The sequence below is a fragment of the Pavona decussata genome, unplaced genomic scaffold, assembly GCF_977016875.1.
Source record: "Pavona decussata unplaced genomic scaffold, jaPavDecu1.1 SCAFFOLD_238, whole genome shotgun sequence".
Taxonomy (NCBI): domain Eukaryota; kingdom Metazoa; phylum Cnidaria; class Anthozoa; order Scleractinia; family Agariciidae; genus Pavona; species Pavona decussata.
In genome coordinates this window covers 1,725,702-1,743,392 of record NW_028145643.1, presented here as the reverse complement: position 1 = coordinate 1,743,392, position 17,691 = coordinate 1,725,702, and the positions used below count along the sequence as shown (strand labels likewise).

At 38.5% G+C, this 17,691-nt stretch overlaps 3 protein-coding genes across 3 annotated transcripts; 2 read left to right on the top strand and 1 right to left on the bottom strand.

Annotated features, from left to right (window-relative positions):
- Positions 1-3,085: 3,085 nt before the first annotated feature.
- On the top strand, positions 3,086-4,783 carry LOC146457708 (uncharacterized). Its single transcript, XM_085091696.1, has one exon. It carries the CDS (start codon positions 3,143-3,145, stop codon positions 4,538-4,540), a length of 1,398 nt encoding a protein of 465 aa, XP_084947822.1. The 5' UTR covers positions 3,086-3,142; the 3' UTR covers positions 4,541-4,783.
- Positions 4,784-7,994: 3,211 nt separating this feature from the next.
- Positions 7,995-11,740, top strand: LOC146457707 (ATP synthase lipid-binding protein, mitochondrial-like). The gene is made up of 7 exons (XM_085091698.1): positions 7,995-8,132; positions 8,205-8,276; positions 9,914-9,933; positions 10,239-10,285; positions 10,441-10,469; positions 10,688-10,814; positions 11,426-11,740. The coding sequence occupies exons 1-7, from the start codon at positions 8,088-8,090 to the stop codon at positions 11,593-11,595; spliced, it is 510 nt and encodes a 169-aa protein (XP_084947824.1). The 5' UTR covers positions 7,995-8,087; the 3' UTR covers positions 11,596-11,740.
- Positions 11,741-14,199: 2,459 nt separating this feature from the next.
- LOC146457706 (10 kDa heat shock protein, mitochondrial-like) lies at positions 14,200-17,690 on the bottom strand. Its single transcript, XM_085091659.1, has 5 exons — positions 17,598-17,690; positions 17,146-17,211; positions 15,644-15,736; positions 15,251-15,340; positions 14,200-14,649 (listed from the first exon to the last, which is right to left on the bottom strand). The coding sequence occupies exons 1-5, from the start codon at positions 17,598-17,600 to the stop codon at positions 14,602-14,604; spliced, it is 300 nt and encodes a 99-aa protein (XP_084947785.1). The 5' UTR covers positions 17,601-17,690; the 3' UTR covers positions 14,200-14,601.
- Position 17,691: the final 1 nt, after the last annotated feature.

Here is a 17,691-nt window from a genome sequence, read left to right as displayed (position 1 = left end):
TTTCAATTGTCTTTTAGCCTTGACAAAGAACCTGAATTTCTTTGAATTAGTGATGAATCGTGTTTGAAAGCGCGAATGATCGTGTGACGACATAAAAAGTTAAACCGGAATTGATAATAGGCAGAAACAAGATATAGCAACATGCCTCCGCCCATGGCCCTGTGAATATAAACAAATAAAAAAAAAACTTGCCACATAAACGGTTAACACCTTGTCCTTTTTTCCATGTCCATTACATAGAGAGAACACTTCGAAAAGCCATAAGTCGCACTTATGAACCTATCAATTCGAAATTTCAACATCCCAGCTCCGCCTTATAGGTACTGAACTCGAACCCGTTCAAATGCTCTTCTCTAAAGTTCGTTCTCCAGGACAAATTTTCAGCTTCAACCGTCCACTTTTCCCAACGATCACCGGCTTATAACAAAAACGTTCCGACACAAACAACACGGTAAACAGATGTTCGCCAGTTTGAAATTGAACTTTCTCATGTTTCTATTTTTACAAGATCACTGATTGGCTCTAGTAGCCGTTTGTAGATAGAATTTTTTGAAGCCCGTGAGAGAGCCACCGTGTACACAGACGTCATCCTGTCCTTGAGAAACGCCTTAACTTCCAAAACTTCTGCCAAATACTGAGACCTATAAGAAAAGTTTTATTTGCAGAACTGTCAAGGACTGGAATGCGTCGCCAAGCGACATTGTTGATATTAAGTCTGCAGACCAATTTAAAAAAAGTCTTATTTGAGTATTTTAGTCAATGATGAATTTGAATTTTGTACAATGATTGATGCTATGATATTTTTATCCTTTTTATCTTTTTGCTGGTGATTTTATTAAGGCTATCATTTTCAACTTTACTTCATTTTATTTAGTTAGACGTCTTGCGTGATGGCACCCTCTTGCAGGACTAGAAATTTTTGAATAAAGGTTGAATGAAGTGAAGACCCCGGCACGCGTGAATTCCGCTAGACCACTGAAAAGATGAATCCGGTTCACATTTGTCACTTGACGGCCACGGAACAAGGCGATGGGGATGTTTAACGGTTCGATGTAAGGGAGATTTAGAACTGAATGTGTTTACGGCAAACGTCAGATTCAGTTCGCGTTTATGTTTCCTTGTTTTCTTGAAAAAATAAGTACATAGATGAAAAGTAGTAATAAACAATTCTGACCAACGGTAAATGAAGGATAACATGGTCACGTGGTCATTTTAGTCGTGTGCCGTTTTCTAAATCTCTCTATTAATAAGCGCATGAAACCAACGGAAACCAAAGAGGGGAAAACAGTTTAAAAGGAATAGTCCATTAAAAAAAAAAAAACTAAAAAAATGTGTTTAAACTACGGATGGTCTGGATGGTAATGAGCTGCTGCATGAAAAAATAGATGACGTTTTCAAAACCTGCTGTCTTGTCGTGCAGAAATCACTGAACATTAATTAATAAGGGCTTCAGTGTTCTTCCTTCAAGAATTCACTAGACGTTCCCCTCTTTTTATGGTGTTGTATCTGCACTCTTCTCACGAGGAAGGGTACATATTCGCAAGTTTAGAATAATTTTGTCAAAACACTACCAAAGGGACATGCTTATCTGTTTCTCTCGTTGGAATTAATCACGGTGTCGTAAATTAGGGTTGCAATATACTGTACACGTAATATGTTTACGTGGTTTGATCCTGGGCAGTTGATGGCTGTTTTTATGTTTCCAATAAAGTGAAAGCAATCATTGACACATTTAGGGTAGTTGGCTTTGAGTATTCACTGATTTTCACAGAAATTGTTAATAAAAGCAAGGCAGAAACGTGGGTGTTCGCATGGAACTCATTCTAGAATACGTGGTGACCCGGAGAGCGTGTCTGAACGCACGTGGTTACGCGTTCCGGCCGGCTAAAATCGTAGTCTCAAGGCGCTCACGCGGAGAGAGATTTCAAAAGCGAAAGATGTGTAAAAAGCCAGCCAAACGAGAACGATTCAAGACAAGACGCGATAATTCATTACATTCACAGTAATAAACAAACACGAGGAAATCAATACACACTTACGTCCGTTCAAAAACATTTCTTTATATCCAAGCCTTGGTATGAGGCGTCAGCAAATATGGTCAAACTTTTATCAAACCATTCCATTCAATCTTGATATCAGCGCGAGAGTGAGAGTTTTGCTATCACTTTCGCATGCCATTGCGAATTTTTTTTTCTTCTTAATAAATAACCTATGGAGAATTTCACTTTTAAATCAAGAACTCGCTGATCAGATTCTTTATTCTCCTACATGCGGGAGTTGTCTTCCCTTTACAAATTCCCCCAATGCTAAGAATCGAAGCTTCATAAAAATTAATATCTTGTACAGATCAAATGGTTTAAAGTGCACTTTACTACGCTAGTATTGGTTTCGCAAAATAATACTGTATATTGCACTGCCGTAAAACAATAGGGTTTAAACAGGATTGTAGACTTTTTAATGAACTCTTTAAACTTCAGCTCAAACAGCAATGTTCGCCCTATGCTTTCTCACTTCTCTGTGAGCCAAAAATAATCTATTTTGTTCCCTGAAAAACGTTGATTATTAGCGGATTATTTCGATTCTTTTGTTTTTTACCCCGACTAAAACTTGCTTGTGCGAAAAGAATAAGAGAATCCCAGCTGTTTAATTCTAAAATAGATTATCCACAAAGTGCAGCTTGTTAAAGTTCAGACACGTATCTTTTATACAATTTCTATCTCTAATCCTGTGCATTAAATGAACCATTGACAATGCTAGCTTCAGATCTTTCCTTATTATTCATTTTCATCGTAGCGTAGAATTTTCATTGACAAAGGTCTCAATTTTCGTGCTCGTGATTCGTAGTATAACAGCTGTTAAACTTCGGACCAAAATAAATACGAAACGAAAGTTTATACAAGCCGCATTATTAAAAAGTAGACACGTAACTTCACTTGAGCCAGTTCGAGTTTAAAATTACGCTTCTTTGTAGGCAGTCAATGTAATTTTTATTCACAAATAACGTGCTTTCATTTTACTGGCCGCCATTTCTCCCACCGAACAAATACAGCTGGGTTTTGTCAACTAATGACCCACGTAAGTTGTAAGCTTAACAGCGATAGAGTATTACAGAATTAATCCTTACATTAGCGCAAGCGAAAGAATGAAGCTTAAAGGGTTATTGCTTATTATAGTATTTAATCTCTGCGTTCTTCTTTTCGTACGTTGCGCAACCAGCGAAGATAAAGATAAAAAGGATGCTCGATCTAGTGGCCGCAAAATTCTGGTTTTTGGAGGAAATGGTTTTATTGGAAGCGACACCGTACGGAGACTTCTGGACAAAGGAGATGAGATAACGATTGTTAATCGAGGCAACTGGTATTTTGATTCTGAAGAAAGAATCAAACCATTTGTGAGTGAGCACTTTAAATGTAACAGAGATCAACTGCTTGAAATCGAATGTGAGGAGCTATTGAGTTCTGGTTACTACGACGCGGTTATCGATTTCAGTTCTTACAACTCGAGGCAGATCAAACAGGTGGTGGATATATTGAGAGAGAGAGTTGGTATTTACGTTTACATCAGCACTGATTCTATCTACGAAGTTTGTGATAAAACGCACTCCGGGCTTACGACTGAAGAGGACGCGATCAGGCCAAAGAGTCCAAAGAAACGATTACAACTCAAACGAGAAGAGCAGTACGCGCATGACAAATTAGCTTGCGAGGAGGTCCTCCAAGAACAGAGGAAGGAAGGTGGATTCCCGTATGTGGCTTTGAGGCTCCCGGATGTTATTGGACCACGTGACAATTCTTTCCGGTTTTGGACGTATCAACTGTGGATACGCATCCACAAAGACATACATCACCCGGTGCATATGCCCCAAGGTGTGGCTGACACTAAATTTAGCTTGATACACGTGGAAGATGCAGCTAAAGCCATCGAGAAAGTACTTGATGTTGGTCCCTCGGTGCATAACCAAGCTATCAACCTCGCATTTAACGAGCATTTTACCTTGAAAAAACTGCTCCGAGATATAGCCAATGAGATGGACGTCGATGAACTCGAGTTTCTTTCTGACGACGATGCAACGTGGTATTCTTATCCGACGGTTGCCAAAGGCCCTCTGGATATCAACAAGGCTAAGATTCTTCTTGGTTGGGAGCCCATGGCATGGAAGGAAGCCCTCACTTCTCTTTGTGCTTTTTTCGAGGGCGCTATGACGGATGAAAAGTTTTACAAAGAGAGAGAAATGGTTCTAGCTGACTTCTTTGAGAATATTGTCCCTGAAAGATATTATGCAACCACATTGACAAGGCTGATTGAAATCTATGGGCGTGGCGTGTTGAAGGGAGTGGAGTTAGACGTGGGGTTCGATGACACTCCAGGAATCGCGGGCCCGACTGATGAAGCCGCCAACAATCCCAGAGCAGCGCATGACCAGAAGTCAGCGGAGATGGGAACAGAGGCTCAAGCATCAACTGAGACATCTTCTGAAAACGAGGCTATTTCACCCAGTCCAGACTCCAAAAAAACAGAGAAGCACGCGGATGAACTGTAACTTATTAAAATAGCGGCTCTGCGCTCACTTTCAGTTAGAAACATCATGATCAATGTTTTAATTCTTGCATTTATGAAGTTAACCAGCAGCATTGGCTCACCGGCTCTACATAAACTTGTTGAATTCTTGTTCATATTTTTCTAATCTCGTGATTGTTATGATGTAATACTGACTAGATATGGAAAACTTCCCTCCAGAGTTGTCAATTGGCTTGTCAGTTAGAAATAAAGTTAATTGAATGGAGCAATGTGGCTGTTCTTTCCTGTGTTTCCACTTTCACGTTCAAACAGGTTCAAGTAAAGCAACCAGTTTCTTGCCGTAAAAATAAGGGAGTGTTGTGGAATAATTACCGGTGGCAGGGGGGGGGGGGGGGGGGAGAGGTCGGAAACAAAGATGGGGGTGGGGTTCAAGTAAAATTGGTTACTCACGGAGGGGACTTACAAGTTTATTTCAAGTGCTTGTTAATGTGGGACAGTAAGGTTAAAACTCTCCTTGTAATAGCACAACACAAAATCATCCGTGAAATGAATGATAACGGCAAAAGGTAAATATTTTTTTTAAACATTGAAGCTTTTGAAAGTCTGTCAGTGGAATGTAATTCATGCCATCTTAAATATAAGATAAACGAAGGAGACATGTATTAGTTGCCACTGACAGGCCTGATTTTCAGTTTGTTGGGGTTGAACTGCAATTTTAACTGAACTGTTGCAAACTGGTTATCTGTACTTTTCTTCAGCAACTGATAAATCAGAGAATCAACTCTGCAGTGTGGATTTGGGCCTCCGCCACCCGGTCTAGATTGGATCAGATCATGTAGGTAATTTAGATGGTAATTCACGGCAATGAAGATGTGAAGGGTTCGCTAGTGAAGGGAAATCAGCCTTCTCAGTTGTAAAGAGTCCGTTAGGCGTCCTACATCCCCTGAAAAAAAAAATTGAATGTAGCACGCACATAACGACAGGCAAGTTTTGCTCCTGATAGGAGCACTCGGATTTCTTTTTTCCGAGTATGCCTTTGTCACTTTCTAGAATAATACATCATCCTCATTTATTCACCAGGGTTGAAATATACCATCACATTTATTTCCTATACCACTCGTTCGACATTCAAATCCTAGCAGTGGCCACGAGTCTCCTGTAGCTCAGTGGTAGAGCATCCGAACTAGTAATCGGAAGGTCTTAGGTTTGATTCCTGATAGGAGCACTCGGATTTCTTTTTTCCGAGTATGCGTGTGTCACTTTCTAGAATAATACATCATTCTCAAAGATAAACTTTATTCCGGAAAGACTGGCTCCAGTTGCGTGATCCCATAAATTTCTGGTACTGCTATCATGTTGTCGTTTTCAAGTGGTGCTCCTCCCAGGAAACTGAAGTCAGAACACATCTTCTCCTTCTTCCTTTCTTCTTCAGCTCGTTCTCTTTTCTAGTTTGAGATGATTTAGATTTTAGGCCAATGTTATAGTCTTGTCAAACGTTACTTTGCTAGTGCACTGAAATTATAACTGTCTTTGGTCACAGACGGCGTAGTCTGAAATGTCAGCCGTCTCCTCCCCCTAATCCACAGGGGGCGCGGTGGGTTAGGGGGAGGAGACGGCTGACATTTCAGACTACAGACGGCGAAGATGAAAACGAATTGCAACTTGAAAACATTGGACATTTTTCTCAATTCAACCCATTTCCTTGCGTCTTGAAACAAAATTATAACGACCAATTACGATTGTCCTAAAACAGCTGAAACTTGAAAATAGATAAACTGGCTACTGGACTGGACAACATTCAAGCTTGTCTTGTAAAAACCTCGTTCCCAGGACTTTATAAGGCAAAACCCTCCTGGGAACGAGTTTGGTATAAAAGACTCCGCCTACTTTGTATCCAAGTCGATAACCGTTCTGATTAACTTGTCCCTGGAAACTGGAATAATTCCAAATGATTGTAAGAAAGCGAGAGTTGTGTCTTTTTTCAAAACTGGCGACAGAGAAAACCCGAGCAATTACCGATCATTTTGGTGACAATCCAGTGTGTACACAACTACGGCGATTATGGAAGAAAACTAACTTTTCAGTCTATTTCAATTATGCTTTCGTGTCAATCATTGTACCCAGACAGCTGCTATATATGCAGTATGCGACACAAGTCTAAGAATTATGGATGCGGGAAGGGTCGCCGGCTGGTGCCTTATTTATTGACCTTTATAAAGCCATTTGATACTGTCCACCTTGATGGTCCTCTTTCAAAACTGTTCCTATTTGCCCTTCAGGACAATGCCTTGGACTGGTTTGAAAACTACATGACGGAAAGAACTCAGATATAGTTAGCATTAATTGGCCACCAACTCTCAATTGCGGCTGAAACTGTTAAGTTTGAACTTCCAAAGAGCAGCATCTTAGGTCTTACTTTTTACTTTGTATATACAGCTATTTCAATTAACGTTGTCTGATCAAAGTATAAAGCTATATGACAAGACCTTCTTAAAAGATTCTGTGGATTATGAATAAGTTCATCAAAATCATCTATGCCTCGTCCATCCAGTGAAGATATACAATGGCGAGCCATTTGGATGAAAGAAATGTTAGGATATCAAGTGGATGAGGTGGCAGCCTCTTTAAAGATGTCTTTAAGCTTCACACTTTGATCTGACAACGATAATTGAAATAGCTGTAGATGATTTGCTCTCATGGCTTCAGGTCTCAACTATATTCAAGAATGATATCAATCGATAATCTATCTATCTATCTGCCATTATCATTCATCAAATATTTTCGCTCGCGCGCGATTGGTCTAAACGCCTCACGTGACCGAATATACCCCAGCTAAAAGTGGGGAATATCCGATGATATTCCCCAATTTCGAAAACTTCAAGGCGCGTCTTGTTTACAATTAAAATTAATGTCAAGATGGGGGAACGGTTTGCTTTTGAGACAGAAGGACAGATAAACCTGCTGGTCGATAAAGCAGTATCAGAAAACAACATACGCTCTAACCTTTTCTTAAAGTCCTTAAACGAAATGTTCAAATACTCAAGCTCGTTGCTACATGTTGCGAAAAATATTTGAAGGCTAATAACCACAATAGCCCCCATTTGGCTTTAAAAATATGCTCAGATATTTGTCCTTGGACATTATCTGCTCCTCGAAGCTCACAGTTTTCCTCGAGCGAATTTTCGCGCCAAATGGAGGCTATTGTTTATTTAATTTGCCTCCATCAAAAATGATGATTCTTGCAAATCAGTCAGCGGTAATGAACCAATAAACAATAAATAAATCCTCAAAAATAGAACGTTCCTTTTTCTCCCGAAATACTTCACGAAATGGAAACGATGGTAATACGACGAAACCCTCCGCGATTGCAAAGAGGCTGACGAAGAAAATGAAATTTTTACAATATCTTGCCTCGATTCCTTTTTTTAGCACCCAAGCGAGGCGCCGCCCCACAATTCATAGCAATCACTGGCAAATACCCATGATGCATTGCAGCGTCTCTCCTCGCCGTCCATCTTGGAAAGTAGAACGGAGCGTGGCATCATCAAGAAGAGAGATTATCTTAAAAAATGTTTACCTGCAGTAAATTCGCCTCCCCAGTTGCTAGGAGTGTTGTAAGTTCGGTTTTCCTGAACTTTTTTTTCGAGTTTTAGCGCAGATTAACCGAACTGCTTTGATATTTGTAGGTTGGTAATGGTCGCGCACTATCTCGGCCGCTTTCCACCGCCATTCGCACCCAGTCACAACCTCTGGCAATGGTATGTACTCTAAACATCGAACGTATTTAAATGAAATATCTTTCAAAATACAGAGGAAAGAGGAATTTTTGTTTGGGATTGCTGTTGTTTCTATTTGGAGTGGTTTTCTCGTGAAAACTTCCAGCCGGCTTATGCAAGGTCGCCCCAGAGATCAAGTTGCACGTGTTATCTGGATTTTTGGTAGTAATAGTTAATAGAAAACCTAATTTAAGACACAACCTATAAGTTTCTTATTGTGAAAAGTATGTCATGGTTTAATCTTTAAATGTTGAGTCTAGCTCAGTCGTTGTAAGTTGAAAAAGTTAGGTAGTGGGTTTATATAGAAGATGTCAATATATTTTACTGTATCTAACAATATTGGATGTTCACTGTTAATATTTTATATGAAATACTGTCATTCTTTTCCATTCGTTCAAATATAACTTTTTTGAATTGAGAACATTGTTCTTACTCTAAATTGTACAGGAATGTACTGATCGAGTAAAACAAGTGCCAATTTTCATTAACTTTCAACAGCAAAGAACAAACAAAACATTTTAAAACAAACTCAAGTAAGCAGATTAATGAATTAAGAATTAATGCTCTACATTTTGTGGGGCAAAAGTCAAGTTTTCCCAAAGTGAATTAAGAAAATATATAAACCACCGTGTATGGATTTTCAGTTTTTTTCGCAAAGGTGCTTGAAACATTTTAAGTTTCAGAGCTCTTGCAGTCAAGTCCAGCTTCCAAAGTATAATATGTTCACTACCTGTTATGCAGTATAAAGAAATTGTTGACTAGATGTGTTCATTCCAGACACAGACTCGCTGACTGAGTGCTATTCTTTGTTCATGTTCAAACCAAGATAAAGTTGAGGTCTACATGGGAGGAAATAAAACTGTGGACTGATTGAGTTTGATTATTAAGATTTCTATCGTTAATTTTTTGACAAAGAAAATTTCAATTCTTTTGGTTAATGGGTACAAGCAGACTTCACAGTTCTTAAGTCTCCTGCAATCTTACACTCTGACAATGAAACAAGAATTTCTCATGCATGAAATTGTTTTTATTCAAATACTTCATTTTGGAGTGAGAAAATTACTAGCAAAGAGTACATACAGTATCAATGATCATCCCAAAAGCATGTTTCACTCTTTTTTTGCATTTATGACCTGCTTTGATCAGTTGTGAAGAATTTTTGAGTACGGCCAGCATTTCACCCAGCAACAAAGCTGTTTTGAACGGAACATATCATGAAAACATCCAAAGGGAATTCAGTTTTTCAAAATTTCTTGCAGGAGCGTGTCCCCAGACCTCGCAATAATGTACTCTTCACGTCTTTTTGAACTCAAGGGCTCTGAGACTGGATTAAAAGCAAGTGATCAAAATGATGAAACACGGACTACTTTTGCAGTCAGTGAGATTGCACAATTAAATTTCATATGGGCCAGGCGTAGAGCATGAAAAATGAAAGCAACTGTTACTTGACAGTCAAAGATGGATAACTCTTGTATATATGTGAGCACAATCCTGGTGACACATTAAAGCCAGTATGTATAGGTGTGTGTTTAGGTAGTTGAGATCGTACCTGTTGATAGACATTGTACATGTAAGAGTTTCTGTATATTTCTAATAACGGGTCTTTTTTAATATTTCAGAATGTCCAACCAATACAAAAGTAAGTACAATTTGGATACAAGTTCATTAAACCCTCCAAGGAAAAAGTGTTTTTTTTAAAGTGGCCATCTGGCAACTCACTTTTCTTCATGGATGGTAACTCTTGAGCTTTGATTTGTTACTGTTAGTTCCCATGGCACCTAAAATAGTCATAATTTGGTAGATCGTTATGCGCTTTTGTGTTGGGACAACACTGCCAGTGTTTCCCACTGCAGAGCTACAGCGTAATTGAAGTCACATCTATCTGCAGTTTAGTTTTTCCATATTGCTTTGAGAGATTTCTAACTAATTGTCTTTTGTTTTTAGGAATATGTTTAATCTGTCTCGTGCAGTTGTATCAAGTCAGTTCTCTAGTAAGTACATAAGTTTAAAACAGTGTTATATCAATAAATAAGAAAGCTAGGTTAACTATGCTGGATTCTGTGAGAAGGCAAAAAAAAAATATTAAAACAAATAATATTACAAACTGTTTTTTTAAATGTATTAACAGTTTTTATTTTATCTTCAGGTATGCAAAAAGATAACGTACAAAGCAAGGTAACAGTGATGCTTTTGGTTTGGTGTATTATACAGCCTAGAGCAGTGAAACAAACTTGTTTATGTCCAGAATTTTTCTTTAGTGCGTTCTAAGCTTTTAAGTATTTTGGCTTTGATTTGCAATACAGCCAACTGCCATAGGGTCCGTAATCCACCCAAAGTCACCTCTTAGCACAAATATTTGACTGTTTTTTTTATTGTGTGTGTTCCCTTGTTAGGCTGTAGTACCATCCTCTCCCTTGTTATCCTTGGCCTGCCGAGGCTTTCAGACAAGTTCCCAGGTGCAGGATGTTGACTCTGCTGCTAAGTTCATTGGTGCTGGCGCAGCTACTGTAGGGGTTGCAGGTCAGTTTAACCCTTTAAATCCTAATATGAAAGAACAAATTCTCCTCTCTTGTCCCATACTTTTCTTATAAAAGTACTGGGGAGAAGTTATTAAAATATCAAGAAAATTCACCTTAGGTGATCATAGCCTTAATTCTCCTGACGTCAGGGGTTGAATAAGCATTGATATTACAAGGAGAAATTTGATGCTGATCAATGTTAAGGATTAAAGGGGTTAGGGTTCAAGACTTCAATGGAACATAAGACTCCTCTTTAAAAAAAAAACTAGGAGGGTTCACAGAGGGATTTTTTTGAGAGAAAATAAATGGGAAATTGATAAAATTTGATGTTCATCAAGTTTCAGGTCCTTTCCTTTGGGTAAAACTCTTTTCATTTTGACAATAGCCTTGGGTTTACTTAATTATATAACAATGTTTGCTTGATTGACCTTTACTAAAACTCTAACTGAAGTGAATGAAATAAAGGAATTGGGATGCGTATGATAGATGCTGTAAGATGTAACACCCTCTGGCTCTTATCATGGTCTCAGGAGTGAGACATGTCATTTGTGTTATTGTTGGTTAAAGGTGGACATTGTCTCCCGACTGATAACTGTGTTTGCTTTGTTACAGGTAGTGGAGCTGGTATTGGGACAGTGTTTGGCAGTCTTATCATTGGTTATGCCAGGAATCCATCCCTCAAGCAACAGCTTTTCTCATATGCTATTCTAGGCTTTGCTTTGTCTGAAGCTATGGGTCTGTTCTGCTTGATGATGGCCTTTTTAATCCTGTTTGCCCTGTAAAATGCATTCATGATCTAGGAGTGATCAATTCATGCCATTAATTTTAGTAAATGGCTAAGTTTGTGGAAGGGCTGTTTGTGTGCTTGTACTAATTTTATTTTGTGAAGAAATAACTGTGATGGTCTTAAATAAAGCACATTGTGTAGACTTTTGTACACTCTTACTTGTTTATCAGTTTGTTTTCCATAAGGGGATGCATACTACTCACAAGTGATCTTTCCCCTCTTGTATACAGCTGTTTTGACAAAGGCTGTCCACAAAAGTGTAAAAGCGTACGCGACAATGCCAAAAGGTAGTCTGGGAAATAGCCAATAAATTTCAAAAAAAGCTCAGAATCTATTATGCCTCGACCGTACAGCGAAGACTTGAGATGGCTGGCAATATGGATTCTGAGCTTTTATTGAAATTTATTGGATATTTCCCAGACTACCGTTTCGGCATTGTCGCGTACACTTTTACGCTTTTTTTGGACAACCTTTGTTGAAACAGCTGAATGCACTGGAAGAACACCACAAAATCTAAGATCATTTCAATACAGAATTGATTGAAAACACAGACATCAAGTTAAAAGGAATTGTTTTTTTGTGTGGTGCACACGCTTTTTCTCACTATCAATGGCATCAAAAATGCGAAAAGATAGTAAACATAAGTCCATCCTCGGAGACTCAGGGGCAGCTGGTTGGGAGGAAGAGATTTTTGTGGGCGAAAGTTTACAACAACAAAACTTTCAACAACAAAAATCCCTTCCTTCCAACTAGCTGCTCCTAGGTCTCCGAGGGTGAGACAGGTCTTGGTTTCCCTGGTACCTTGAATATCTCCCAGGCACCTTGACAGGGGACCCCCCAAGAAACTACACTTTTTGGTCCAAGGACCCAGAGCAAAAAATTTAGTGCTACGCCTGTAGATGTCTCTTAAATCAGCGTGTGCACACAGTGAATTATTGGTATTATGTGGTAGTTACCTTGACCATTAAAATAGCCATCCTAAGTTTCTCGGCCCAATTTCCCAAAATAACAATAATAATAATGAAAAAATTCTAGTGTGTAATATACCATTTGAAAGGTCTCGACAAGTGTAACTGATTTCTGATACGAAGAAGCAAGTTAGGACTTAATAGATTTAAAAACTATAGCACTTCAGTGATTGCTATGAGGTTTAGAGGGTCTGTAAAGGCTTATTCTCAAAACCAGCTCACAAGTGTGCCCCATTTTGAGGGTCTTCTCATACTCAGCAATTTAGGACTGCACTGTAGTGTAAAAAAACGTATTTGAGATAATCATTCTTCTTACCGCAGTTGGATTAAATGGAAACTGATCAACCCTTTTTTAATGGAAGATGCTTCCTTATGAAATTGGTCTGTGTAGAAAGTTTTTCCATGTGTCAAAAACATTGTAGACACACTTGGTATGCAGGCCTTGGCAAAAGATCAGCTCTAGAATTAATTTGAGTTGCTCCTGGAAAGCTACTCTCAACTATCGGTTTCCCTTTTGCCAGGCCCACTTGTGAGTTTTTTTTGTCTATTGCCAAATATTGTGTAATAATGCCAGTTTTCTTTGTCTCTCTTGCTTCCCACCGTATCACAAAAGCCATTTTATCCTGTTCTTTGCTCACCACATCATGGAAATTTACATGTTGCGACAACAAATTTTCGTACCAGTGTCTCCTCCACTTGCAGAGACAGTTTTAATAGCCAAAAATATTTGCAGTGAATTTGGCAAATCCAAACTTTCCTGCTCTGCCTCTTCATATGTCCTGTCTACTTTCATTTTCTTAAGGCTGATTTCCATATGATCACAGATCGCAATAAGGTCTGCGATCGTCTGCGATCATATGGAAACCAGCCTTTAGATAGAACATGGTTCTATCTTCTGCGATCGTCTGCGATGGCGATCGCAGGATCGCAGACGATCGCAGAAGTAGTTTCCATATGATTGCAGACCTTATTGCGATCTGCGATCATATGGAAACCAGCCTTTAGCCTGACAGTAAGTGTTCTTTTTGGGAGAGGGACATCCATTCCCCCTTGTGCAGCCAATACCTTGGGTTGAGTACCCCTTGGCCCCACCAAAGAGAGCTTGCTTCCTTTCACCCTTGTGTGAAAAGCACCTTAGTTTGAGTCCCTCCCCCTGCCTTCTGCTTCTTTGCACATTTAAGTAACATATAGCTTATGGTAATAGGCCATCTTCTTAGCAAGTTTTGTCCAGTAAGAATCCTTATTGACAAGAGTAGAAATACAAGAGAGGAGATCAAACCAAATCAGGTTTGTTTTTTACACTTTTTCCTGTACCTTCTCCAGTGTTAAAACAATGACTTGCAACACCAAACTCTAACTCCACATCATTGGGAAAGGAGAACATAAATACATGGGTATAATTATTTCCATTTTTAGCCAAGTGTTACAAACAATAAGTATGGTAAGGAATGTTGATTTCAAACCATGACCCCTTGTTCTACCCAACAACAGGGTCCACAGCAATATAACATAATTTTTCTTTCAACCTCCTGCCCTGCCCAGCTTAGCTAAGCAGGCCACGGTAATCTGACATTTTTACAAGTAAAACCCACAGTCATAATTTTACAGACTTGAAAGAGTCACTGCACAAATTCCGTTAACACCATAACTTTATTGTTATTTTTAAAAAAGCTGTGATTCAAGTCTTGCTTGTGAGAGGAAATGGCTATTTCTACCATGCATGTGTAAACGAAAGCCAAGGGAACAGAAAGAAAAACAAGCAGTGGGTAGCATTTCTAGCTGCATTAATTTTAAAACATATATATTGTCACATGAAAATACTGTCGAGATAACAGCAAAGTGAAGAGTGCTGGATGAACCTTTCTTAAAATTCATTCCAAGAATAGAAAAAAGAAAAACTATTTGTTGAGTTGGCTCCACTAGTATTTATTTGTAAAATTATTTCTCATCTAAGGAGAAGTGTGTCGCTCAAGCAAATGCTTTTCTTGTCAGGTTCTCCAGTTAGATATTGATTGACTGCATGAACACCAGCATTACTCAAATACACCAAGAATATCACCGTCACGGTAGATGTGGTATTCCTGCAAGAAAAAGAAATGGTATTGAGTAAGCAATTTCAACTACCTATACTTTCTCTAGTCTGAAACCTGTTACACCCTTTCTCTTGCATAGGAGGCCCTGCCTTGTTTTTTTTTTTTTGCCCCACCCCCCCACTACCCAAGCAAGAAAACTCCTCATCTTGGCTTAAGGGCAAATGGACATATGATAATTATACTCTCTTGAGATTTCAGTGTTTACAGCTAAATTTTAAATATATGGATATTGAAAAGGCGTCAATGAATGTTGGTTTCCCCCAAACATTAATCTTAGTTAATTCCACAGCTCAGATGGCCTGCTTTATTGTCTTTTGGACCTGAGTGCCTTCTTGTCAAGAATAGTTGCTTATGTGAAAGTGCAGTCCCCAAATAACCAGCCACATAAACTCAGGCACACAATATTTGGTAACACAAATGCAGCTCATTGCACACAGCTTGTTTACATGGAGGGATCGAAGTGAGAGAAGAAAGAAAGGAGAGTGGAAGAATGTTTTGTTTCAAAAAAAAGATGAGAAATAAAGTCAGTATAATGTTGAAATAATTATTACAACAATATATAAATTTAGCAGCATTCATTTTTCCAAACCTTTTCCTCCATGGTAACTTTTGTTCCTCCATACTCTGGCAACAGAACCTTGTCACCCACATTTACACTCACTGGTACAATGTTGCCAGTCTGAAAGACAAAAGTTTTATTTGTTATAGAAAAAGAATTGTAATTAATTGAAAAAATGCATGGTTACCCTATTTTCCTTGGATTTTAAAAGCTCTTGCTAAGATCTTTTCCTGCATTGTCAAAAACCGTGCAAAAATGCCTTGGAATTAGTAGACATCTCCCTTAACAAATTAGAAGTTCCTGGACCATTCTGAGATGCGCAGAACAAATGCGCAGTAGCAAAAGAAGGCACCATCCTTAAAGTGTAAATATGCTTGTGGAGTTGTGTAAAAGGAAGCCCATAAATAATAATAATATCCTTACTTTATCCCTGGCTCCAGGTCCTACAGATATTACAGTTCCTTCCAAAATCTTTCCTTGGCCTTTCTCTGGAAGAAGTACTCCCCCTTTGGTTTGCTGAGAAAAAAAAATTGTATTTTAGAAACACACAAACTCTGAACTTCAAAACCAAAGTAAAATTTGTGAAAATTTGCCAATCACAGGTAAGAAGGTAATAAATTCTGACCTTGCTGAGTAAAACAACTTTTACATATTAAAAGAAAAGGCTACTATGGCCGAGTCTTCAATTTCAGCATTCAGTTACAGTTAAAACAATCATACACCCCCACATTACCTCAAAATATTAACGAAATTCATTACATTAATATTTACTACAGTTGAGCTGTAACAACTGCATATTGTTACACTGCGACTGTGTTGGACAACAGAAAACATCAGACACGAGATCAATGCTGGGAAGGGGGGGGGGGGGGGTGGGAGAGCAGGAACTCCCTATAATGGACTATAATAGGAGGCTCCACCCAAAAAGAGTACCTTTTCGGAATGGAAGTGTATACAAGGGTGGGGATTTCACGAGCTGAAGTGTAGAAAAGGTAGGGAAATATGTCATTTAGGTATCTAATAGGACCTTTCAAAATATCTTGGACATACCCAATGAAAAAAGATAGGGCATTTCTACTGTAAGTATGCGAGAGGGGTACCATTTCTCATGGAAGACATATGAAAGGGTTAACTTTCTGTCAAAAATGGTATACAAAAGGGTAAGGGTTTGGATTTGGGGTGGAGCAAATCCTGTCAATGAACTGCAAACTGTAATAGTTATTATTTTGGTGGTTTCTTCTTGCAATTTGAAACAGTGTCTGATTGGTCATGGAATAATAAACATTCCAGAATTTGTTCATGGTTTTCGCAATGGCACTGTAAAAAAAAATACATAAAATGAATACAGACATAGGTAGCCAGAGACAGCCTCAAGCTAGAAATCTCCAGATAAAATGTCAGTGGCTCCAGCCACTATACTGCCTCCAATCACCCAGATAGCATTCAATAATGATTGTACTTTTTCATAACACCACTTCCAGTTCAGTAAGTATTTTGAATCATAACTTTCCACCATATTGATGGTGAACTGAAATACTGAATAACAGAACAAGCATCCTTTTGATCTTTTTCTTTTTGCAATTCCTTTGTCTTATGTGGGTGCACACAATGAGTGATGGTTGGAAAATAGGAGTAAGAAGGGAGAATATGTGAGAGATGGGGGAAGGGGGGGGGGGGAGGGGAGTGGAGGGGTCAGGAGAGAAGGGAGCTGGGGTCATTACAGACCAAGGCATGGGATATCTTAGAAAAATATTTTTTCTTAAAATAAAAAGGAAAAAAACAACAACAAAAAAAAAAACAAAAAACAAAACAACAACAACAACAACATTAACTTTATAAAGCTTGGTAGCTCCCAGCAAACACTGAAATATTAAATGTCAATACCTTCAAAATAAAAGTATAATTTCGAAAAAAAATATACATACCACTTCTGGAAGGAATTTTTCTACAACAATCCTGTCAAAAAGTGGCTTAAATCTTCGAATAGCAGCCTGAAAGAGAAACGAAAAATATTTGATAATCAAACAGCTCCATACAACTTGGCAAGCTTATAAAAAACTTAATTATGCAATCCTGTCAAACAATTTCATACAAAAATCATGATCTTCCAGGAAGCGGGGTAAGAATACTCTTCCACAGTTCCCTTTATTATTAAAAAATAACCTAAAGAGTAACAAAAAGAATAAATGATAATAAAATAAGAAGTCATAACGTCGAATTCTCCAACAAGACGGCTTGCTCACGGCAAGTCCGATTGTTGCAGAATTTTAAAAATCTCTCCTTCAAAAATATACAATAAAGTTTGCCAGATGACAACAAGATTGCGATTACCATGATAGTTTTCAGTTTGCAGTGTTATAGCTTAGGAAATACCCACCATTATCTAAGGGGAAAACACGAGGCTTCTCCACCGATGTTGGTAAAGGAAGATTTCACACGTGGAGTTAGAGAATGAACTGCGCAATCGTAGA

Bases quoted from the DNA above. Each gene is read 5' to 3' on its own strand.
- LOC146457708 (XM_085091696.1), top strand. From the start codon at position 3,143: ATGAAGCTTAAAGGGTTATTGCTTATTATAGTATTTAATCTCTGCGTT.
- LOC146457707 (XM_085091698.1), top strand. From the start codon at position 8,088: ATGTTTACCTGCAGTAAATTCGCCTCCCCAGTTGCTAGGAGTGTT. The intron at 9,934-10,238 runs GTAAGTACAATT...TTTTGTTTTTAG, and splicing joins AATGTCCAACCAATACAAAA to GAATATGTTTAATCTGTCTC. The intron at 10,470-10,687 runs GTAACAGTGATG...TTCCCTTGTTAG, and splicing joins AAGATAACGTACAAAGCAAG to GCTGTAGTACCATCCTCTCC.
- LOC146457706 (XM_085091659.1), bottom strand. The intron at 15,737-17,145 runs GTATGTATATTT...TTTTTTTCTCAG, and splicing joins AAAAATTCCTTCCAGAAGTG to CAAACCAAAGGGGGAGTACT. The intron at 15,341-15,643 runs GTAAGGATATTA...TTTGTCTTTCAG, and splicing joins GACCTGGAGCCAGGGATAAA to ACTGGCAACATTGTACCAGT.